A 27,057-nucleotide genomic window follows, 5' to 3' on the forward strand; every position below is an offset into this window, starting at 1 on the left:
CCCTTCTTTGTTCTGTTGAAATGATTGGCTCCACCATTCAAGTGTTCAGTATCGTTCTAATATTAAAACATTGAAAAGGCCATCAAATCAAAATGTGGGCCTTGAAAAACCCTGAAATGAATTCCCCTTAAAAGTCCCTTAATTTAACAAAAATGTCCTGAGATGCTTAAAATGAGCCTTGAATTTGACTGTTTGGTACCGTTAGATGTTTGGTATCCTTTTCAACCTGCATTGCCTTTGTCATTTATTAAAGAGGTTTACAATGAATATAATTGAGCTCTCATTAATTGAAGAGGTTACAATGTACCTGCATACTTACTTGTAACTAAATTTGAATACCAGCTGTAATTTCACCGGTAACTGACCGTGAAGAAGCTTATCAATAATCCAGGTGTGTTTTACCTTGATTAGCTGACTATATAAACAAGCTCATCAATAATCCAGGTATGTTATACCTTGATTAGCGTGTGTTTTACCTTGATTAGCTGACTATATAAACAATGAAGACACATCTGACCTTTGATCCTAATGGCGTTGACATGTCCTGGCCTCAACACAGTTAATGTTGGGTGTTTCACGTCGCACCTTTAAATATAAATCAGGTTTCCTTGCCACAGTTCATTAACCACTTCACCGAGTTCAGTGATTGAACTTCGTGATAAATTCTAGAAAGGTTTGATTTTGCAATTTGCAATTTGTATTTTGATAATCAATTTAACCTGTATAAATTTTGGAGAATTTAACTTCTTTCCAATTTTAGACAAATGTATCTCTATGTTTTATAAGAAGCTATTACTGGCTAGGATATAAAAAAATGAAACGAATGCTAACTCAAAAACTTATTGGAAATGTGATGTTGGAGTTGTAGGAAGTGATCGCCCTTGCGTTGCCATGGAAACAATCACCAGTTTGATATAAGATGTGCTTCATCCTTGATAACATCACAGTATCAAAAAAACTGGAGCTGTTTCTTTAGAAGCAGAATGTGAGTGGCAATGGAGTTATCTGAATTGTAATCATTTAATCTGTTAGAGATATATGCACTACACTGGGCTTACAGCTGCACAGAGTTCTTTTGAAAAAAAATAGAACAGAAATATAATTGACTTTCAGAAAAAATTGTTGTCATGATTTTATATAATCAGATTAACGGATGAAAGAATGTTTTTTGTAGAGCTGCAGGAAGTTTGCTGAGAGATTTAGTCGCAATAGGCATTTTGATGAGTTTTTTAAAGAGCAGAATAGGTTTGATGTTGAGATTATGGAAATACAAGTGGGCGTTAGGTGCTAAGCACCAATGAAACTGGTTTATAGTTTAAGGTCGCTGTGGTGGAATTTGCATGTGCACTAATGGATATGAAGAACAAGTCTGATGATGACTTGGATATAATGTACTAATCGAGATGCAATTTATTTGTGATATTTGTGTGGATGTTTGTGAATCCTTGACAACTGTTCAGTTGTCACAATCCCAAGAAAAAGATTTTTTCAGGTAAGCTCATTTACTGGATGTGTGGTCAGTTTTGACCAGTCATGTGACAGTCATTTTCAAAAAAGGCTATACCAATGATTTCAAACTGTACTAAATCTGGTTATGTTAAAAATGTTAAATTTCTAAATTTCTTTTGTGAAGTGTGATGATATTTTTTTTTTTATTTGACTCAAAAATGATGTTCAGTGTAGTTGTTTTTTCCTGGCACACAGCTATATAAATCTCAGTCGACCTGAAAAATACAATGAAGTGATTTTGTGTTTTGGTCTGTTTCTATCTGTTTCCCAAGGTGATGTTTATCAGACTTAAATGTCTTTGTAGGCATAATGAATGGATTATAACCAAACTTGATACAGTTGTTTATCAATAACTAGGTAAGAAAATGGATGATGTGGTAACTTTAAGGTCTAATTAAGATCACCTGATTAAATTTTATTTGAAACATCATTGGCCGGATTGCAATGGCTATGCATTCAGGACTTATAGATTGGCAATTCCCGTCCATCCGTCTGTCTACACTAAGGTAAAGAAGAATGGTTTAAAGCTCCGTTCCCAAGTTATTAATTATCCCACATCAACTAAACTGGTATGATTTATGTATCTAAGGATGCTTATCACATACGATGCTTCGGACGCTGCTTCTGACCTACATTTTCTACTTGACTGACCAGGTTAAGAAGATTGGTTGAGGTCAGGCCCAATCTGCACTATGGTTAAGAAGATTGGTTTAGGTCACTTACCAATTACCTGCTTGTCCTACATCAACTAAACTTGCATGGCTTATGTATCTAAAGATGGTAATCACATGCGATGCTTCGTATGCTGGTTCTTACCTACATTTTCCGCTTCAGTGACCAGGTTAAGAAGGTTGGTTAAGGTCAAGTACTAAGTAACTACTTCGTGTACATCAACTAAACTTGCAAGGTTTATGTATCTAAGGATGCTAATCACATGTGATGCTTCGGATGCTGCTTATGACCTATATTTTTCCGCTTGACTGACCAGGTTAAGAAGTTTGGTTGAAGTCAGGCAGCATCTGCGCTATACGGTTAAGAAGATTGGTTTAGGTCACTTACCAAGTAACTACTTGTCCTATATCAACTAAACTTGCATTGCTTATGTATCTTAAAGGATGCTTATCACATCAGATGCTTTAAATGAAAATGTACTGTAGCAATCAGGCCATATTGCCATTGACGGTTTCTTGCTTTCTTTTTGAATAATGGATGGAATATAACTATGCTTGCTATACTCTGTTTATATAACTATGAGGAGAACGTATTGACGACAGTGCTGAGGATAAAGGTCAAAGGTCAAGGTCACAATGTTGGTTGCATCTAGTTTATAGAAAATGTCACCAGATATACTTGTTTACTAAAATTAATTTTTATTTTTAAAATCTGCTGTTACAATTATAAGTGCAAGAATGATTTTAAAATTCTACTGTTTGAGGTCAAGGTCACAGTGGAACTGGTTTTTTTGTTTTTTTTCATTGCTTATAAATCATTACTTTTAACCACTTTTCATTATCTGCCTACCTACAAAATAAAGTAGGGCTGTAACGATACACCTATGCCACGATACGATACGTATCACGATATCTACCCACGATACGATACATTTTGATACGATACAGGATGACGAAATGTTATGCTTCCTCTTCAAATGCGTCGCCATGTTTGATGTGTTCCCTGACTTGTAACTTAAAGCGAGTGGTTTTCCATCGGGGACATTTAGCAGGAATCCAAAATGCTGCCAAATAGGGGTGCGAAAGGAAGCGGGAGTTTTTGTTAACCCTTTATGCTGCTACATTGATTTCTATGTAAAGGGACAACACTGCTGAATAAATTATTGAAATATAAATTAATTTACTTGATTTTTCAAATGTGCATAACTAAATATGTTATGTGTCAATAAAAGTTATATAAAAATTGTTCGTTATTGTCTCTAGCTTACATTAACGTTTTCAATTCTAAAGTTGCTTTAGTATTTACCTGTACAGGTGGTAATAAAGGAAGGAAAGGTTGAAACTTTTAATTAATCGGATTTAAGCACCAGAAAAATAATTTTAAAATTACTTTTGTCAGCAAATGTGATTGGCAATTGATAACAGAGATTATACACTTTATTTATGACATAAGACACTGTACATTTGCATGGAAATTCTCAGGTAAAAAGGTCAGGTATTTCATCAAGGATTGCATGTGATTTGCTACAGGTTTCAAGTCGTCATTCAATATATTTACTGTCACAGCCGGCATATAGATATATATAAGCTACGGTCTAGTTTATGATTAAATCATCGATATATCGTTTGAAGAAACCAATCGGCTCAAAACGGCCTCACCTGCGGACGACATGTGCGCCTCGGTCCGCCGATATTTTCCTGTTTGCGTAGGGCACAAAGCCGTTCATTGGAAAGTTCATATTATGTCACACCTAAGTATTTCCACATCAACCATGTCAAACCCTTCAAAACCTTTCTTATCATCGTAGGTGACGCTGGAGAATAAATGTTTACTTTACACATTAAATTCCTGAAGTCAGGTAATACTAAAAACTGAACCGAACTGAAACATGGAAAAACCATATCGTACACGGAACCGAAGCAATTTAGCGCGGTTTTCGGTGCACTGCGGTGTATATATCGTTACAGCCCTAAAATGTAATAATTGTTTTTCGAAAATAAATATTACATATCAATTCCTTTTTTTTCCATGATGTAAGATTATGCTGACACTAGGTCGTAGGTAACTTGCCATTACTCTTTAAAAAAAAGTGTGTTCTTGTGTTTATCATGTTTATAGATGTAGAATTTAATGTTAACTAGATAATAAATAGACCTGTGGAAATCATTTCTGATAACTGATTTTTCGGATACAGTACACTTGATGAACCTGGCTTTATCTAGAGTCAAGCCTGCTCCCCAGGGGTTTTGATGGTAGAAACGTATAGCTGGCCCAATATCTGATTACAACTGTAGCCCTTACTGTCACATACATAGCATGTTAAACTACTTAGGGAGGTGAATTAGTTGAAATGTTGTTTCGGTTTAGTCATAAAGATTCAAACTAAGGTCATATGGCACTGGACCCAATACAGGATTAAGGATTATTTATACCCTGTGATATTGCATCTGTTTTTCTACAAAGTTCCTGTGGTAATGATCATATATGGACTGTTTAACAGAAATACTCAATATTATACACATAATTGGGTTTTGAAAAATACATATATAACATAGATGTAAGGGGGGTAACTCTGACACAAATTACCAGTTATGTATAAGAATATAGGGAGCATACATTTACAATGGTACAAGTATTACCGGGTACACGTTTGTTACTACTGTACATAGAGTGTAAGACCAGTAAGTTATTTATGAGATCACAGTGTGACCTGAAAGTAATTCTCTACGATACATTAATATTTCTTTGATCCCTTAACTGAGACAGATTGGTAAGCTGGAGTTATATAATCTCCTCCAAAATCAAAAATTACATGGATGAACCTGCAAATGAAATGGGTTCAGATTTGACCTCATTGACCTTTGTTTGAGTCAGGAGAGGAAATTTGACCTTCGAGCTCCGACATGATTTCCTTTCTGGAATCTGTCTTTTTGTACTGAAAAGAATATTTATAATTTCTGCTGTGACCTAATTCCCCTGCCCCCTAGTGGCAAGAGTTTGTATTCTGACTTGATTCTACCTCTGAACTTTCGGTACTTTACAATCTCTGTTGCCACATGGTCTGCCCCCTAGTGGCAGGGAGATCTGTAAAAAATCAATCCATAAATAGAATATCGCTGGAGACATTGAAAAATATTCCTACCGAGAGTATAGAGACTCTGCCATTCGTTATGACTGCTGGTTCTGTAAAAAGTTTGTATTTCCTTCACAGCACCCGTACAATTTATTTATCATTCCATCGCAGGGAGTCTTACCACTGCGGACATTTTCACATATAGCTGTAAACTCAATATTCCGTTTCCGATGTTTTCTCAGCATCTGCATCTCAACTCAACTGGTGCTAGCCTAATTTTTTTTTATATCACTCTTAACATATGCCAAGCAAAACACACCACACCTTACTTGATATGTAAACATTTGTGTTATGAATGCAGGAAATATGTAAAAAGTTATTATAAGTGTTCAAAACCTACTTGTTAAATAAGTACTTTATACAATTTATAAATATTTAAAAACCAAATAGAAAATGAAGTACAATTTTAATTGGGATGTGGTGTGTTACATATAAGATAAGTAACGTTACACAAAAGACATACAATATGTATAAGATATTGAATGTTAATGGTATTTCAGGATGAAATAATAGCCCTAGAATATATTTTAGTATATTGTTGATTTGTCCTTGTAAAATTGCCTCCTTATATATGAAGTCATTCATGAATGGAAGTATTCCAAGTCCTTTTACAGTGCTAAGTTTATTACAATGATATATCTTATTCATGCACCCGTACACATAGGATTTTCTGTTGGAGGGGTGGGGGCAGTCCACCTTATCTAATGTTGAAAATCAAAATGTTATGATGGGGTGGGAAAGAAGGTGTGGATAATGAAGGATGAATTTAGGATAGGGGTAGAGGGAAGGGCTTAGTTGGGTGAGGTCGGGATGGAGGGAAGGTAGTAGGATTTGGGATGGGTGTAAAAATGAAGAAAAAAAGATAGCATAGGGGCAACACACAATGACAAAAGAAACTAAAAGTGAATATGAAAAAGTCAACAGCAAAATTCAAGATGCCACCAAAACAAGAGTTTAACACCCTACACGACAGGATGAGACGGAGAACTGGCCACTCTGGAAGGGTGAGTGTTTCTGTACCTCTGTCAGAGACAGGTCATCATCAATGATACCCACTAAACATGGCAGATACATTTAGAATGTCCTCTGTGGGATCATTTTTGAGTTGGCAGTGGGATGAAACTTAAAAATATGTATGTGTTTGTTTGTTGGCGTAAAGCATCTTTTCAAATAAATACTCAATAATTTAGCTTTAGACTTTCACATTTAGCGGCATTTGACTGGTCGAGGACAAAGTAGCCTGCATGGTCAGAGTAAACTGTAGGTAATTTTGATTTTATTAAAAGAATTTTGAGATTATTCTCCATCATACATACTTGTTATATTGCCAGTAATCAGAGGCATGTTGATGTAAATTGGGTGAGGGGTCAGTAGTTGGGGAGGGGGTTAAACTTGTGAGGGATATCCATATGTTGGGGAGGGGGATCAGTAATGCTGGGGAGGGGGATCAGTAAGGGAGGGAGCTATACTGTTTATATTGTACATGTGTGTCTGTATACATCTTTGTCCCTGGCTACAGGCAATTAGCCCCTGATATGCTGTGGACCTGTTACTGATGTTCCCCTACAATGATAGCCTATTACCAGGTCAGTAATACATTCGGTACAAATTCCTGGCCCACCAGTGTCCATGTGTAATTGGGCTGGCCCACCAGTGTCCTTGTGTAACTGCAAGGATCTTTTTGGTAGTGGTTTTCGTTGTGGAAGTTCCCGAGAAGGGATAAGGTTGATTCCTTGTCGCTATATCCATATCTCCAGCATATCTCCGGCAACAATGAGGAAAGTCCAGTCTGTCTTTGTCTGTGTGCTGTCAAAGTCCCGGCTTGGTTTCCCTACAGTGTGCTGTCTTCCATAGATTTTGTAACACACTGAGAGTATTGGATTGCAGTTATGGATCCACATTCCTACACAAAACTCGTGACAGTGTTACACCAGGGACATCAAGGTTTTGTTAAGGTAAATTAAGTGTAATTCAATTTAAAGATGTTATACAAAAGCATTGTAATTCAATTACAAGGTTTTATCTTGTCAAGTGTGTAAATTTGTATCTAAAGCCTTCAATACACTATGGACATCTAACAATATTTTGTATATTTTGTGCATAGGATTTATTTCATGGTACATTCATTGGACATTATCCTTTTTTCAAATTGGGTACATATATGAATATTTGAACGTATTCATTTAAAATAAGACAGAGAAAATAAATATTCTTTTGTGTAAAATTGTATAGTTTGAGTGACAGTATCTGAGCAGCAATTAGCTTCAAGGTATGTACAGTCTGACAACTATCTCTACTGACTATTGATTGTATAGTGTATGAAGGTCTGGTACAAAGAGCAACATAGATTGATAATTTTCTAATAAAATATTATGTAATTCGAATTAGGATTTAATTTGCTTTTAAATCAAAAGAGCCATGCCAGGGGTTCTTTTCTTAGTCATTGATTATTTTCTGATTAAATTTATAAAATAAAAGCCTCCAGAAAATGATTAATGAAGGGATGTGGATATGGAATATCATACAATAGTTACTAAATATAGGTACATGTAGTACCCTGTGTACCGACACTGTAACAGCCGTTCATCAGGAGGATGCTGTGTCTACAGCCGATGTATGTGAGATCTATAGCTCATGTATAGTCATTTATCAAGTATATATGTATCATGAGTAATGTATCCGTTTTATACAAAGTATGAGTAATGCATCAGTTTTATATATATAGTCTAAATATTATATCAGCTTTATACATATTATAAGTATCATATCAGTTCTATATATATAGTATAAGTAATATTTTAGTTATATATATAGTATGAATATTATATCAGCTTTTATACATAGTATAAGTTTCATATCAGTTTTATATATAGTATAAAAATTATATCAACTTTATACATAGTATAAAAATCATATCAGTTTTATATAAATAGTATAAATATTATATCAACTTTATACATAGTATAAAAATCATATCAGTTTTATATATAGTATAAATAGTATATCAGCTTTATAAATAGTATAAGTATCATAGCAGTTTTATATATATATAATATAAATATTATATCAACTTTATACATAGTATAAGTATCATATCAGTTTTATATATATAGTATGAATATTTTATCAGCTTTATACATAGTATAAGTATCATATCAGTTTTATATATATATAATATAAATATTATATCAGCTTTATACATAGTATAAGTATCATATTAGTTTTATATATATAGTATAAATAGTATATTAGCTTTATATATAGTATCATATCAGTTCTATATATATAGTATAAATATTATATCAGCTTTATACATAGTATAAGTATCATATCAGTTCTATATATACGTATAGTATAAGTATTATTTTAGTTATATATATAGTATAAGTAATATATCAGGTATATATATAGAATAAGTATTATATCAGTTTTAGATATAGTATAAGTAACATAGTCAGTTCTATAATAATACTTTAAAAAGTAATATATCAGTTTTATATATAGTATAAGTATTGCATCATAGACTTTGATTATTAGATGTTTGGAATTCATAACAGTCAAAAACTGGTGGTTTTTTTATGGAATATACAAATTTTAACCTTTGGTATAATGCACATACATAATCACCTAAAAGTTCCAGTCACCCAGCTGTAAAAATAGGTACACCACTCTGGGAAGTATATGCCCTGATTAGGTTTTACTGTTGTTGCTATACAAATATCATTCATCATTGAATCCAGGTTATTTAACTTTTGAAGCTAAATACATTTTTTAGGTTAATATATAATATATTACAATATTCAGGTTCATGTATATGTAAATGAATCATTATATGGCTATAACTGATTTGGTTGTGTGATGGATATTGATTGTTATAATGTTATAACTCTAAGCATGTGTTATTAGAAGATTGCTTTCTATTGATTGGACTTTCCATTGATTAGCCTCATGGAGCTAATGATGGACCAGTTATGCAATTATCGTATGAAACGTGATTGTAAGTCATGGATTACCTTATTTCGGGAGTGAATTGATTACACAGTGGCTTATAGCCAAAGGTCAAAAGTCAAAGGTCTAGTATGTCAGCAATGTCATATTGTATCACTCAAATATCAATGCTCAATTTCTAGATTGAAGGGCACCATCAAGTTAAAATTTGTTTTTTTACCGTTGATACTATATGAAATATATCATTTCGCCATATTGTTACGAATATATTTCATCTTGTTAAGTGTTGCTATTGCAGTTGTTCCACATTTGAGTGTTTGGAAACAAAAGTAAAAATAAAAAACCCAAACAGAATTTCAGGGGTCAAACATGAGACCTCTCCATGCCAGTCAGCTGCTGGTCTTTGTGACACTTAACCGATGTTGCTATCCAGAAATTGTGAAAGCCCCGAGTATTAGAATTAAAAATAAATATCTTGTAAAGGGAGGTTATTTGAAACAAGAAAAAATCTTTTTGGTTGCTTTATCTTCAAGATACAAGGGAGAATGATCCAAGTGCAGGAAAACAACTAAATTGGAGTGGGACTGGGGTCTTCACGGTTATACCTTACAGCGGTACCCTTAACCTTAAATTATGTATTTTTGATGTAACATTGGAGTATCATTATCTTGAAAGAAAGTCTTTCTTGCATAAAAAGGTGTCAGTTTTAAAAGTAGATATCAGTACTCTGGCAGTCTCTCTGGTATCCTTTGATATATCGTTTTGTCGGTGAACACATTTGTCATTGTATTGTGTATGTATTAAATCACCGAATACAGCTGTGATTTTTAGTGAGTTTAGACTCAGTGGAATTTCACACTGTTAGTGATGTACTGTATTGCACTTATGTTGGTCTGAAATTCTATTTTTGCTACATTTAAAGCCTGAAAAAAGATAGCTTTATACCATTTCTATAAACAAGTTGCCCTTCGTATAGAGAAAGTTGCTTTTTTATAGTTAATTAGGGGTATGTAGACTATAAATAGTGTTGTGCAGTATTTTTAACACCTGGGAATATTTTCCAGGATGTTTTCTCTTTCATTAACTTATTGAATACAACTAAGATTGTTATAAGTAGATGATCAGTCGTATGTTTTTCCTGTTTCTTTGTGTGTTGAAAGTCACTTGACTTAAGGTGGCTCCACACTTTTGCAATTAACCAGCAAAATTTGTTGAAACTTTCCTATAATGGTTATGCAACTATGTAGAGTTAATTTTATGAAAATCTAAACATTCCGATAGTTTGGGGACTTTTTTGGAAAAAATACCAAAACATTGAATTTTCGTCAATTTCAATATTTTCCGTTTTTGTTTGTTTGTGTGGCATTGTTCGCAACAATAACAACAATAAAAAAATGGAAAGAAGCATTTCTAATTAACCCTACAAATATTTTATTTATCGCAAAATATGTAACACATGTTACACAAAGTGTTTTTTTATTGAATTTGTACGGATAAAAGTGATTATCTACAAACTAAAAGCAAACAGGACACAAAGATCTATACATATAGAGTGGGAAATTGAACAAAATATACACAATGACTTCATAATTAATTTATTTCACATTTTACAATCACTTTGATCCGGGTGAGAGTTATCTTCCTCCAAGAAAAACCAGATTTTTTTGCAGAGGGGTAACATTTACACAATGACAGTTGCCTCTGTTTACATATAACAAAAATGATGGAAATAAATAAAAAATATGATATCAAAATTACCAATTCATTGTTCTTTAATGGAACCAAATTACCCTCAGTCATGTACACTTTCGATATCATTCCACAGTCCGCTAACTCACGGTATATTTATAATTACATGTCAGGTACATATGTGACCAGAGGCTATCGCATGGTATGCCGTTCTCACGTGCACTCACACATGCATTTCATAGGTATCTTGATATTTTACAGAACATTATTCTCACAGAGTAAGAAGAATACATTTGTAAACACGATTTAATCGACAGAGCGAAACTCCCTCAACAGCAAAAATCGTAACGACCTCGAGCTTATGAACTGATGACGATGTGTGGAGACACCTTAATATGACTTGAGGTTGCTGTCAGATACAGCTGGTCAGGGTGTTATTATATTCACTGTACCATTTCATACTTAAATCCCAGAATTTTGGAGGAAAATTTCAGATTTTTCATCCTTATATTTAGTTTTGAGACAAGTTCTTTGCTTCTTGCTTTTTGCTGAAATTCAATTGATTTTAGGCCTAGAACATCTTACGGCATTACAATTGTAACAGTGTATAAAGTTAGATAGAGACCACTGTTAGTACTTTGCAGACGTTTGCAATTTTGTCAGTTGCTCAATGTGAAAAATTTGAAAGGTTTGCAAGTACATGTATATATATGCAATGCATCATAAAGTATATATCAGTAATGACAGTTCTGAGTGTATTGTTTGTAAACAACATACTATTTTGTACGTACACTCTTATTGACAGGTAGTAGGTTAAGGTACAAGACTACTGTACCTAGTGTAACCCACACATTTGTCACTGTTCTCCCCCTTTTATCATTGATAATATTATCAGAAATAAATTTCTTTATTAAATGTAGAAATTGATACAAATATCTCTTACGAAAATGATTCAGAAAAACACCATGAAATGTTTTACTCCAAACATTTCAATAACAATCTGCCAATTTCAACACACATGATATAACTATTGGTGATTAAATGTGATGTTCCATGATTATCCAAACCTCCTCTGTAATAGTGGCTTGAAACCCAGAACAGGTATTGTTTCTTTGATCATGAACAACTACAGACATTAAAGTATTATTATCATGTGGTTATATAGAAACGGCCTTGATCACTTATATCGTTCTAGTAAAATTGTTCAGTTCATGAACCATCGATGAACCAGCTGTGACCGCGAGGAATTAATTTCTCAAATAACGAAGCTCAGTACCCATAATACATCAATGGTCCTAGTTTTCAGGTGATACTAACCTCACCACGTTCTTAGAAGGTGTCAAGACCTTGAAGGCAATATTTTTGTTATCACATGGTTGACTTTTCCAATTCCTAATAAGGGATAATACATATTTTCCACATCACATGACTTGAATTTTATCCAATCACAAAGGCTGTTATAAGAATATAGTGATGCTATTTTTGTATCCTAACTCAGTCTAATAGCTATTGGATTACATATTTCAACAGCTGAAAGGTAGCCCTTAGATTTGATATCAAACAGTTAAGGTCAGTAGTGAATTTGAAGGTGCTCAGTGTGAGTACTGCTATACATAGTATCTATGGGTGATGATTTCATTAAGAAATGTATAGTGAAACTTTTTTAACATTAGGTTCTGTTGTATTCATATGCACTGTAAAGGAAAGGCCAATATAAAAAATCTTAAATCTTAAAAGACAAGATCTGTCGCTATAGTTTATGTTCGTAATGTCAGCAAGATATATATATCTCGGTACCTGGGAAAGTTCATGTTCAGGTCCAGACAACACAGGCTGCAGATAGGGGATACTGAGGATGTATACCGAATTATACTTGTAAAACTTCTAATCAATTTATCTAAGAATTTGATTTTCCTTTCCAGCTATCGGCCATTCTCATCGATCCATCAAGATCCCGTTAACAATGGAATTTTAGGAGTGCTGGAATTTTATCTCTGATGCTCGCCTCAAACCATCCTGTAGGACTGGCTTATACCAGAATTTACAACATATCTATTTGCAATGAGAAACTCGAGGGATTCTTAAAAGGTCATCACATCTGAAACTGTAGGTGGTAAGTGACATTCACTGGAACTGCATTTTTTTTCATTTTTTTCTCTCCAAATTTCCAAATGTATGTCAAGACAAGAAAAAGCAGCATTTGTACTAACTTGCAGAAGGTTTCCTGTACTTAATAAATACAATACTGATGCTCAACCCTTGAGGATAAGAAACCTGCTTTAATGACCTCCTTTCTATGGTGCCTTTAATTGTATATCCATGCCATCAGGTTATATTGTCTTCAAGATAAGAATTGTGAGGTAAAATATTACCCATAAAATTGTTCATAACCAAGTTTATATTTTCTATGAAAAGACCATTACGATTTGAAATATTTCCTATAAAGATACTAATGATGTGCAATTTATCATTCAAAAGTAAAGTTATAAGATTTATTGTACCATTAAAATCTGCAGGAGATGTAAATCCCATCTAGGCATGAATGAAGTAGAGGTCAATGGCTTTGTGTATAGCTACATTTACCAGTAGGAGTCGTGAGTTGTCCCAGTGAACTTCCTGTCTTTCACCATTGCTAGTATAGTGGTCCACAGGGATATACTTAACCTTACACCTGAAATGTCATCTGTTCAAAAAGTGCTAAGTTGGATGTGAGTTTTGGCATGTTCGTGATCTGCAGACAGCAAAGTTAACCTTTTTTGAGACACACGTTTTTGACTAGAATGATGGTTCAGGTCATTTGATATTTAAGAAAAACACATGGTTTATCTCACTGAACATTTTACCGCCCTGCTGTCATTTCGGCTATTTTTTGTCACAGTTAAATATTAATTAAATCGGTTGAAAATTTTAGTTGATCTTAGTCTTTCATTTTATTAAAAAAATTACAAAATAGCTAGATGACTTGAAGGTATATTGTATATACAAACTTGCTGTAATATATAATATATATATATATATATTTCGTTTTCCAAAAGCTACATTCAATTTGAACTGGATTTAAACATTAAGAGAGACGACACAGATTACAGCCAGCTATAGCTTGCTGATATCATGTGTTAAGTAGCTTATATCCTTAAATCAGAAATGAAACATCTAACCATTTTCCTGACGGTATCAAAATATTGTTTCTACAACATTTGATTGTGTTACTTGAAAACTAGAAAAAATGGCACAATAGCATAGTAAATTGAGACATTTTTATCTACTAATTTTCTTTATTTCATCTTTCAGGAATTCTTGATCAACTATACAGCAAGGACTTTTCTATGCCCTAATAACTTCTTTAGACCATTTCGAAACGTAGTCTCCACTTGTGTATTCAGTTTAGTACCAGGAAGAGGTAGAAAGAACTTTGAGGATTTAACCGAACATTTAATCGCCATGTGTATCAGAAGCACCTGTTAAAGACTGTGTTGGATAGTTAGACCTGTCAACATTGTCACCATGCTTTGACAAATGAAAAATTGATTTGGCATATGACTGTGCTTGCAGTGCAGTAGCATCAGACCCAGTGCATGTACCAGAGAGATCAAAGACTGTCGCACAGACATAACAGTATATAGTGTTGTTACTACGTACTGTAGCGGCTGTTAATGGTTTCCTAGTAAGGTCGGGAACATCACAGGATCACGGAACCAGTATACTGGTAATGTTTAGGTAGCAGTTAGAGGCTATATATGAAAAGGCATTCCTTGTGAAGTTGGATTCATTGTTGCTTTACAATAGGACTGTATAGGAATCTACTACAATAGGACTGTATAGGAATCTACTACAATAGGACTGTATAGGAATCTACTACAATAGCTGGAGGTTATTTTACATCAGTCTATAAAGTTTCTGATTCAAGTTTCGAAACACAGAATTTATAAAAATATTAATGAAAAGTGAGTACTAGTGTTTTATGGACAGTTTTCTTTTTCGAGTACCACTCTAGTGTTGATACAGGTATGCAGAGTACTATTTCCACATTTACAGAGTAGTTGGTTCACATATAGTTATACGTCCCAGTAACTTATACCAGGTGATCAGGTACTACAGAGATGTGGTGAGTACCAGTGTTATTGATCAGTACCTAAACTACCCGTGTTACGAGTATCAGTCTGATCTATAGAGTACAAAATACCAAGTAATCACTGAACTAGTTCAATAGTACACAACTTTATCCTGAGGACCTATCATATCTATCTACTGCCAGTACAGATCGAGTATCAAGGAAGTGATATATGACCACCCTTCTGTATTCTACTGGGGTATCAGTTTTATACAGTGACAGTGCCCGGAGTACCGATAGTAATCACTTTAGTAGAAGATAACTAAGATAGCCGAGTACCAAAGTAAGCCGAATACTAGAGTGCTAGCTCACAGGAACCAAGGATTGGAGTACCAATCTTATCCACTACGATAGCCGAGTACCAAAGTAAGCCGAATACTAGAGTGCTAGCTCACAGGAACCAAGGATTGGAGGACCAATCTTATCCACTAAGATAGCCGAGTACCAAAGGAAGCCGAATACTAGAGTGCTAGCTCACAGGTACCAAGGATTGGAGGAACAATCTTATCCACTAAGATAGCCGAGGACCAAAGTAAGCCGAATACTAGAGTGCTAGCTCACAGGTACCAAGGATTGGAGGACCAATCTTATCCACTAAGATAGCCGAGTACCAAAGTAAGCCGAATACTAGAGTGCTAGCTCACAGGTACCAAGGAATTGGAGTACCAATCTTATCCACTATGTTAGCAGAGTACCACGTGAACTGAATAACCAGTCTTATTTTCTAAGTAAAGTTTACCATGTAATAGCCGATTACTAATTACCAACCGTATCTTACCAGTAGTCTGGAGTACTGTCACACCCAGCGCTAGGTGTCCTGTCTCCCACACACAAGGGTGTGATCCTGGTGCTCACAGAGAGAGTGTGGCCAGCCACTGTACCCCGACTACTAACTGTAGCAGCTGAGGCAGTGAGATATCGCCACTATACACCGCTTGTGTGATACTTGTCAGTGGTAGTAGTGTATTTACACCATTTACAAACCACGAGTAATGGCCGACTCCATTCACCATCATCCCCGCCACCAAACATAGATTGTGATTGATGGGGTGGCATGGGAAAGTTGTATGAGGGATAAAAATGTTATCCAAGCGACATTATGACCTTGTTTCGGAGGATGGTTATGACACCCGGATCCCTCTTCATAACGAGGACGCTTTCCAACATGGAATACACTTTCAAGCAAAGGTAAGTTTATAAAAGTTTTTCTTAACATTTAAAAAATAGTCGATTTTACACTACGTCACTTTGAACTTGTGTTGAATATTTGATGGGCTAGTTATACACTGAGGGTATGTTATAAATGTTGTATGTACATACACAAGTATATAAACAAGACCTTATGTACAAAGAGATTTAAATATCAGTGAAGAGTTGACATGGTAAAGCATCACACACATACACCTATACACATGCTGAGGTCTGGAGGTAGCTGCTCCTAGAGTAGATAACGGGAGGGCTAGCTGTACATGTGTGTAGGGGAGGGAGGGGGAGCAATCTTAACCACCTGTAACCTCATCACATCACAATAAAGATCCAAAGTCAGGGTCAAGGAGACAGTTTAGGCATTTACTCAGTCTTACAGAAGCTCACAATTATATGGGTACTTAGTACTACGAGTTACTCGCGTAAACTAAGCTTTTTAACTAAAACAAGTCCATTCTTTTGTGAAAACGCTTTTTTATGGAATCTGTCTATGCTGTGTATCTATAAGAAATGGGCCTGGTGTTATATGACAAGAAACCTATGAGGGGTTTGATATAAAGTTAATCATGCATCAGTTTAAAAAAGAAAAAAAATGAAAACAATATATATATATATTTATACTAATGTCTATTCCATAAGATACCTGTCAAGGTGTCCGTGATTTTTTGGATAGATATTTGAGTCCTAGACTAGAACTCATGCTTTTTCCTATCGGACTCGCCCTTAAATGGGGACCCGACTATGTACATCTCTAAGTAAATTGGGATTTGTCAATATTTTGAAAATAATACTCAGGACTAGCCTGAAAAAATCCTACAAAAATCAGTGTATAATTCAGTATTTGATAACCTAATGATAGTAAATGATTATAGGATAGTAATTTCTGTTTTTGTCTCACAATTATGCAATTAGATCCTAAGTATCATCTCAATGCTTACAAGCACTATAAGGTTACCTAGAATCTACAACACCTAATTAAGGACCAAGAAATTATTTAGAATTAACTACTGCACAATGATATCATATTTCTATACCAAGATCCTATTGTCAGATTAGGTAGCCGTCTTCATTGTGTTTCATAAAGTTTGTTTTATGAATTGTTTTAGCATTAGATAAAACCATTAAATTTCTATATATGTAAAGCCATCTGTATGCTGTATTGGCTTTCCACATTCATACACGTTTTGCATCAGAAAAAAAAAATTAATAAAAAAATGTTTTAAGTCAACTGCAGAACCTCCCTGATTTACTGTATGATAATGTTGAAACTCATTCCTATCCAGACACCTGATTCTTTATAACTGGTTTCCTGATATATTGGTATGTGTTTCATTTATCTGAAAAATACTCTTATACTGTACCACATATTTTTATTCAAATGTTTTAAATGTCCAAATAAAAAGTAGTTCTTTGTACAATTATGACCAAATCATTGAGAATCTAGATCTGGTGTTTGTTAATTGGTTGATTGGGTGGAATTGGGATTATGACCTATATTATTACTTAATCACTTTTATTACACTAGTATATATAGGATGGTAATATAAAATAAGAAATATTCATTTATTTGGTTAGACAGTAAAATTAACAGGAACAATCGTTTGAAGTTGGATATATTACCAGCAATAAGTTATTAATTGAGCTTATTATGAAAGTCATCAGCTGGTTAGGGAAGATATACATGTAACTAACCCAGGTTATCAGGTGTTACCAGGGTTATATCAGCTGGTTAGGGTAGATAATACATGTAACTAACCCAGGTTATCAGGTGTTACCAGGGTTATATCAGCTGGTTATGGTAGATATACATGTAACTAGCCCAGGTTATCAGGTGTTACCAGGGTTATCAGCTGGTTAGGGAAGATATACATGTAACTAGCCATGGTAATCAGCTGGTTAAGATACATATACATGTAAGTAACTCAGGTTATCGGGTGTTACCAGGGTTGTCAACTGTGGTAGGTATATATGTTACCAGGGTTGTCAGCTGATAGGTATACATGTTACCAGGGTTATCAACTGTGGTAGGTATATATATGTTACCGGGATTATCAGCTGGTAGGTATACATGTTACCTTGGGTTTCAGCTGGTAGGTATACATATTACCTAGGGTTTCAGCTGGTGGGTTGATATACATTTTACCTAAGGGTTATCTGTTGTGGAACAGTTCTATTGTCAATATATTTCATGAATTGAGTCTATTCTCACTTTAGATTGACATAAAAGTCTGTGTTTATTGGAAGCTGACTTTGACAGGATGACAGAAACTGTATCTAGAGTTTATAATTATCTAAAGCTCATATTGGAATTGTTCCCTGTTGTTAAATATTTATCAGTGAAATATGTCACATGGCAAAGTTTTGACTTGAAATCAATAGCATCTGAAGGTTGTTTGATATGAATGCATGACAGATTTGTTATTTTGTATTTATAAGATGTACTGTATAAACATATATATAATTTCTGAGGTCCCCTGTGGTTGATTGTAAACATGTTTTACTGTGGAGAACTTATTTTGTATTTATAAGATGTACTGTATAAACGTATATATAATTTCTGAGGTCCCCTGTGGTTGGTTGTAAACATGTTTTACTGTGGAGAACTTATTTTGGATGGTTGGGTGGTGAAGTGGATAAGGCACTTGCCTATCACCAAGATGTTAAAATCCTTGATTGGACATGAAAATGTATGGGGTCATCTGTAAGACCTTGTGGGTTTTCCTGTGTTCTCACACATTAAGACCCCTTAGGTGATACAATCTGGGCCAACAAAATCTATTAATAAAAATTGAAAGAGCTTGTTTTGCAACTGTTTTGAAATAAATAAACTAATTTCTTATGCTTATTAGAAAGATGCATGTGTTCTACTTTAGAGGACTAATTACTTAGGTCCCGTTTGGTTTGTTGTAAACATATTTGCTGTAGAGGACTAATTTCTTAGGACTTGTCATGTTTTTTATAAACGTTAGGTACTTCACTATAAAGAACTAAATACTTTGGTCCTCTCTGGCTCATTAAAACAGGTTTTACTGTAGACAACGGAGTTCTTAGATCCCTTGCATTTTGTTATAAACATATGTTTTACTGTAGGGAGGACTTATGGGGTTTGTTATAAACATGTTTTACTGTCGGAAGGTCTAATGGGGTTTGTTATAAACATGTTCTACTGTAGGGAGACTTATGGGGTTTGTTATAAACATATTTTGCTGTAGGGAAGAACTAATGGGTTTGTTATAAACATGTCTCACTATAGGAGGACTTATGGTGTTTGTTATAAACATGTTTTACTGTAGGAAGGACTAATGGGGTTTGTTATAAACATGTTTTACTGAAGGGAAGAACTAATGGGTTTGTTATAAACATGTCTCACTGTAGGGATGACTTATGGTGTTTGTTATAAACATATTTTACTGTAGGGAAGAACTAATGGGTTTGTTATAAACATGTCTCACTGTAGGGATGACTTATGGTGTTTGTTATAAACATATTTTACTGTAGGGAAGAACTAAGGGGTTTGTTATAAACATGTTTTACTGAAGGGAAGAACTAATGGGTTTGTTATAAACATGTTTTACTGTAGGGAGGACTTCTGAAGTTTGTAATAAACATGTTTTACTGTAGATTATTAGTAGCTCCTTCAGACCTTCCTGGTTCGAAAAATTCATAGTAGAGAACGATCATTGGGGCCTGTTTTAAACATGTTTTTCTGTAGTGTTAGGTTCTTTGGACTTTTGTGGTTTACATGTTCTGAGGTCTATCACCTGTTCCTTTTCCAAGACCTACAATGTTAAGAATTTGAGCATGTAGTTAGAAAAGCGTTACAATCATTAGAGCAACAGACAGCTTCATATGTATATGCATGCCCATAGGGCCTGTACATGTTTTGATTGTCCTTTTTTGTTGACACCTATAAACTTTGAAGCTAACATTTAACACACAACTTGTTTTGATGATGGTATTGCATTGTGTAATGGGATTCTACTATAAAATAATTAGTTACATCAGCTTTTGTTTGAAGATTTATTATAGACCAAACAGGAAAATCTTTGTTATATGAACCTTCTAATTAAAGATTTTTTTCCCATTTAGATTGATTGATTATAGGATGAAACAGTCTGATTTCCTGAGATATATGATCAAATCTGTACCTACGTCCTGTTTCTGTAATTATGTCGTTGAGTGAAGATACAGGTGTGTGTCAAAGTGATTGATCAGATCTCAAGAAATCAGACAGTTTCATCTAAGGATAACTTCATTAATCTTATTTTTTGCCAGCAATAATCTTAGGGGGCCTTGATTTGAACAAGTTAAGGGTATGTGATACCTCACTGTGACCATCTGTATCTCCTATATAAAAGAGTTCTTCTGTAGGAATCCTTCAAGATGTTTATTTTGACTTGGTAGTTTTACAAAGCAGCAATGAATGTATTGATGCTTGTAGCACTTTGGTAATTTTGATGTGTTAGATAGTATTGAGTGAAAATCAAACAAGGGAGATAACTGTAACACAACCCACAAGCCTTAACTGTAATACAAAGCACACATTTCCATACATCATTTTCAACATATATGTATCTGTGTAGTAAGACTGTTCACCATCAGGGTATGCAGCAAGGACATTTTTTCAGATATACCAACATTGAGTCACTCATTGACTGACGTTTTAATTTGTCCGCCTTTCTCCAAGCTGCAGACTCCAATTACTTTATTATTAAATGTGATTTGATGAAACTACCTAAATAGATGAGTAATTATTACAAGCGTTGTGTTACCTATAACAATGCAGGTCTATTTCCACTAGATCATCATCACAGCAATAGGTCAATTACCTGCACTGTCTGTTCTGGCCGAAACCACTTTAATAGATTTTATTTGAAGAAACTTAATACATTTAATTATGTGGGGGTCAGAGTCACAGCTACTTGTTACATGTTATATGTTGTTCTGGCTGCGACTTTTGAATCCTGGAACATTTTATGTTCAAACTTTTGTTAATTTGTGTATTAGGATTTAAAGGTACATTAAGTGTGTACTGCATTTCACACCGTTTCTGTGACCTATGTCAAGGTTACAGAACATGTCATAATATCGTTATTGACTGGTGCAGGTATCACACTACCTTAATGGCGAAAAGTTTGGTTGGTGGGCATGCTCTCTTTATTTTAGTGCTGTGGGCTTATTTCTAAGCATAATCTTATTGCAAAAAAACTTTTGTATATTTCAACTATAAAATATCAAAACACAATAAGAATTGAAGGCTTAGCTTAGGCTTATTTTAAATTAAAAATGTAGCTGATCTGGTCGTTTTTCTGAGTGTATCTGCTAGGAGTTAAACATAGGACTACAGATTAGTCATTAGTCCAATGAACCCAGGACCCTCTGAACTCTAGATGGACGCTCTACCAATTGAGCTACCTGGTCGCTGATGGTCGATCAAGTCCTAATCCACTCTACAACTTAATAAAGACACAATATAAACAATACAATAGAATGGTAAGTTCTGACTGGATAAATCAATTGCTAATTAGATAAACATATAGCAGTAATTAAGTTTGTGTAATGCACATGTTACATAGTGTACAAATATAAACAGGAGATAAGTCTGGAATCATGGATTTAAGACGGAATAAATGGACCTCTATCTATTGCAATGGTATTACAGCTAGAACTTTTTCCAGTTTCACAATTTGTGTTCTGTTATCTGTCTGGGAGTTCATTGGATTTTCCTGTTACAGTTTGCAAGCCCTTTACTTAAACATGTTTCTGCAGTATAATGATTTCTAGCTGATCACATCAGGGTTTTTTTTTGCTCCAATTGAAAAGATTTCGCTAGGGTTCTGTTTGAGATTCCAATGCCCTATAGTAATCAGTGTCCATTCATCCGTCCATTTTCAAAATGTCTATCTATCTTATCTAAAATTTGTTTCCAAGATAATCGCAGCATCCAGAAATATAAAATGTCACATGTTGATGCACTGATCTGTTTAGGTATGCAATAATAAATGGTATTTAGTTGTTATCCTACAGGAATAACACCATATTACAATGATCCCAAATGGGAGATGGCAATAGGTCAAGGTCACTATTACTAAAAATAGAATAGCGGTGATCATACTGTCAGAACTACATATTGTATATCACTTTCTGACTTGTCAGTTCTTGTTTTGATAGTAAATGAATCTTGGTGGACAACCTAATTTTACCTTAATCCTAAAATTCAAGATAGTTCCCTTTTATCACTTCTTGATGAGATGTATATGGCTATAACCCTTTTTGTTCAGTTGATACAATTATTCTTGGTAGTAAATGGTACTTAATTAGTGGAAAGACTTAAGGGGAAATGGTGACGTTCTTCTATTCTCTTACCGTAGACAGGTGGTTCCACACTTTTACCGGTGTGAGATATCCTTTTCTCCCACCCTTCACAGGTGTGTCTCCCGTTTTAACCGGGAGAGATCAGGTTGTCACCCCCTAGGGGGAAATAGCTGCCGATTAGCACGTGGTCAATTGTGACAGCATTAAATGTACGTGTCACCGGTGTAATTGTGACGTCATCTAAAGTGATTGACGAAATCATACCCCACATGTGTTTTGTTTATGAACATTGCAGATTATTGTCGGTGGAGTTGTGACTGAAATGATAGGATGGGAGAAAAATAATCATCCCCTTCCTTGAGAGTGAAACAGAAAAACCTCCCATCGTCTGGGTGATTTTTGTTGGTTGTCTAACCCACGGAAGAGCCTCAGGTTAGACAACCAAAACAATCTCCCTCGGGAAGGAGATTTACCTGTCACACCCTCAAGGTAGGGGAAGATTCTATTAGTCTCACCCTAGGGTTGGGGGGGGGGGGGGGATTCCCCTATTCATAACCCTTGGGGGTGAGAGATTCTATTAATTGATGATGACTGCCATACTTGTCTAACGGGAAGGAAAACTCAGGGCCAGACGGGGATTGGAACCCGGACCTTCTGTCATGGACGCTGTACAAATTAAGCTACATGTACCTGGTTGCTGGCGATCAACCAAGTCCAGTTCCGCTATTTTCATCCCTCCCTTTTTTCCCCAAGTTTTCACTCCTCAAGACTTACAACCTTATATATATAATCCTCTTGCCAAGCATTCACCCAGTCCTTGGATCAAGGGTTGGTCACAGATGTACCACTGTAACAAGGGTTGGTCACAGGTGTACCACTGTAACAATGGTTGGTCACAGGTGTACCACTGTAACAAGGGTTGGGCACAGGAGTACCACTGTAACAAGGGTTGGTCACAGGTGTACCACTGGAACAAGGATTGGTCACAGGGGTACCACTGTAACAAGGGTTGGTCACAGGTGTACCACTGTAACGAGGGTTGGTCACAGGTGTACCACTGTAACAAGGTTTGGTCACAGGTGTACCACTGTAACAAGGGTTGGTCGCAGGTGTACCACTGTAACAAGGGTTGGTCACAGGGGTACCACTGTAACAAGGGTTGGTCACAGGGGTACCACTGTAACAAGGGTTGGTCACAGGGGTACCACTGTAACAAGGGTTGGTCACAGGTGTACCACTGTAACAAGGGTTGGTCACAGGTGTACCACTGTAACTGGAATGAAAAATGCAGTTAGATCTCTGGTCAACTTTAAGCTATTTCTCTTTGGGTTTGATTTGGGGAAAAAACGAGGAAAGTTTCCCTGCTTTATTTAATTGCTTAATATATGGCGTACATTTATGTACATTATCGGGGGTCTAAGTGAAGTTCTAGGGAAGATTAATTTCGAATAAGAAATAATTGTAGCTTAGAGGAATTGTTGTTTATGTGAAACTCTCATTAATGGAAGTTGGTATAGTGTATTTACTACCCGAAAACTCATTAAAATTACAAATACTGTAAAATTGATTGGAAAACTTTGTCAAATGGAAGGCAGACATGAGTAATATAGAAAAACGGGGGTCTGTAATGGAGGCTTCATCCGGAGATCTACTCCTTAATGGAACAGGATAACCAGCATAACATTAACGAAAGTTCCGCGGATAAACCGCATGTAGTATTCATCTCTAAGGTTACAGTGAGGAGAAGCAAGCTATCTGGACATGTTGATGGACTAATAAAACGCTTGGCTTACTGAAAAGCACCACATGCCCTTAAGTTCTACATGTGAAATTAAGTGATTAAACAGAATCATGGTCTCTTATTGATTTTTCGACGATTGCCATCATCCATTGTCTTTAAAATGGTGATGGGATGAAACAGACACCCCATTTTATGTGAACCTCTGATGCTGTCTCCTGGTTTTATGTGTTCTCCGATGTGACAGAGACATGGTATTTTTGTTTTTTTGTGTGAAAGAGATTCTGTGTTTCTCATTGATTGTTGTTTGGTCTGGTGTAACAGGGATCGCGTCTTAAAGTTCTTGTTGTATCTCATGTTTGTGTGGTCTTATCCCTATTAACCAATATTTAAGGTCACATACTGTTATGTTGCCTGCATGGCCTCTGCTTTGTACCGCGAATGTAACCCAGTATGTATCACTATGCATTGCTTCAGTGTTCATTTAATTAGCCAGAATGGCAGGAAGGGTTAAATGGATATATCGGAATTCCTGCTCCTTCAGGAAAACGGTTGCAGCTTATGTCGCCAAACTCAACCATCCGATATTTTTGTAAAGAGTAAAAAATGCAATTTATCAGGAAAACGATGGAATATAATTGAATTATAGATGGGTTTATTGTGGTTGGCACTTCTAGACAGACTCCAGGGCTCCTTGTTACGCTGTACAGATATTCATGACAGCTTTGTTTGTTCTGAAACCTGAGTCCAAATAAAAAGGTCAGTCTCATTTCTTGTAATAGAGATAATTTGTGTTCTGTATAGAAAAATGTCACATATACATACCAGTACAGGTTTTGGAGTATATTGCATTGTGTCCAATATCCAATAATCCTTGGAGATCAGACTGATTGCACTGTTAACAGTCATTGTATACATGGTTGGCCTCTATAGTATAACAATTATTTTCTGGCACAATGTTTTTTTTGCGGCTAACAATTTGCAGCATGTGGTAAAAACAAAACATGTGCATTTGGGTATGTTTACTTGTTGAACCTCTTCCATGAACCTTATAGACGGTTATATTTCAAACCCCTGTCACACTAGGGCCGCGTTCCCACGGCCTCCAAGAAAAATCCAGAACGCCGATCTGCACGCAGTGGAATCACCAGCATCGCCAACTAGAACTCCGTAGGAATGCGGTAGAACGCCATTGAGCTCCTCAGAAACGCCAAGGTCGCCGTGAGATTGCCATTTTCATGAAAAATATCAATTTTTCCTGCGATCTCACGGCGCTCTGGGAAATTTAACAACACCATGCAATCGCAGTGGCAACGCGGCTAGGTGTGACAGGGGCTTTACATAGAGATATATAAATACTTTTGTACAGAATTCCCCAAAAAGTAAATTAAGAAAAAAAGACAATAACATATACCAGGTAAGTGGTGAAACTGGACTTGATGAATTGATGAACAGCTGTTTAAGTATTACACAAGTTTGTAATACTTCTGTCATACAGAATCATTCATTACATAATACATTTAGAAATTTAAGGGGAGAGAACTCTTGACACAAATCACAGGCCTTTATTATAATGTCAGACAGCATATGTTCTTAACTTAGGTCATGGCTGTCATGGCAGTAATAGGTGTGCATAAGAGATTGGCAGATTGCCGGTTATTCTGTTTATAACCTAATAAGTGCACTAACCCCTATAAGCACACACCCACCTTTTTTCTGGGAAATGATATGAGTGGTGTGCTTTAAATCAAACCTCTTAAAAGATTGCTTATTTCATTGATCTGCAAATGTAATCTTGAGTCTTTTGACCGAAGACTTTGTGCCCTTTGTCATTTATTTTACTAGGCAATGTAAGATTTAAGATTTAGGCCAATTGTCTCTGTAACATATATATTTTGATGCATCTTTTGCAAGATTGCACAAATGTTTCAAGTCAAACTGATTAAAAACGTGATCATTTTCATTATTGCTCAATAACCATCCAATAGATCCATTTGTTCAAAATCTGACATGTCAATATTGGTTCAATCATTCAATTCAAGAGGTTCATGTTCTTTTCTGATTCTGTTTTTCTGTCACTAATCTCATGTAACTATCATCTAAATCCGTTGTAAAACCTTTCCTTACCACTTGAGTCCATGCTGTCCGTAGTTGTGTTTCAGTGATCATGTTACCAGTTTCTTGGAACGTCATTTGACTGAAACATGACCAGTCAGCATATATTTTGAACAAAACGTTCTGCTACTGCAAAATCTCACAAGGTCTCGCAGATTCGTGACTCACTTCTGTAGCACTGCATGGTTTTGAGCTGTTGGAACAAATATGGACATTGGCCAGTTTTGGCTGGTTTGAGCATCGAAGGGATATTTTTTTTATTATTTATTTCTAGTTTTTTGTCTTTTTGTAAGTGTATAGTACACTAATTAGGTCATATACAATATTGCTTTACTATTGATTGACAGCAAGTCAATGCAATACACAGCAGATCATTTTATAAAGTGCTCAGGTACCATGTTTTCAAAATCGGATTAGCTTGACAAGTCACTAGCGTAAATTTTCTAAATGCAATGTTATTGAACAGTAGGAAATATACTTTATAGTTCTGTGTTTCCTATCCTCAGAATCACTTAAATTCCCATAATGATAAATAATAATTGTATGAATAATTGTAAAACTTGAACAGACCATTGTAGGTTTTCCTCACATGCATGCAGGTACAAATTGTAAGCCAAATAG

General features: G+C 35.3%; 1 protein-coding gene across 1 annotated transcript in view; it reads left to right on the forward strand.

Annotated features, from left to right (window-relative positions):
- Positions 1 to 15,545: 15,545 nt before the first annotated feature.
- The window catches only part of LOC110448032 (carboxyl-terminal PDZ ligand of neuronal nitric oxide synthase protein-like), a 113,802-nt gene continuing 102,290 nt past the window's right edge, over positions 15,546 to 27,057 (forward strand). The window contains exon 1 of the mRNA XM_021494065.1: positions 15,546 to 16,250. Within this exon, the coding sequence (XP_021349740.1) occupies positions 16,143 to 16,250 (108 nt within the window). The 5' untranslated portion in view covers positions 15,546 to 16,142. The remainder of the gene's footprint in view (positions 16,251 to 27,057) is intronic.

Source organism: Mizuhopecten yessoensis, unplaced genomic scaffold (assembly GCF_002113885.1).
Source record: "Mizuhopecten yessoensis strain PY_sf001 unplaced genomic scaffold, ASM211388v2 scaffold3799, whole genome shotgun sequence".
In the NCBI taxonomy this organism is placed as follows: domain Eukaryota; kingdom Metazoa; phylum Mollusca; class Bivalvia; order Pectinida; family Pectinidae; genus Mizuhopecten; species Mizuhopecten yessoensis.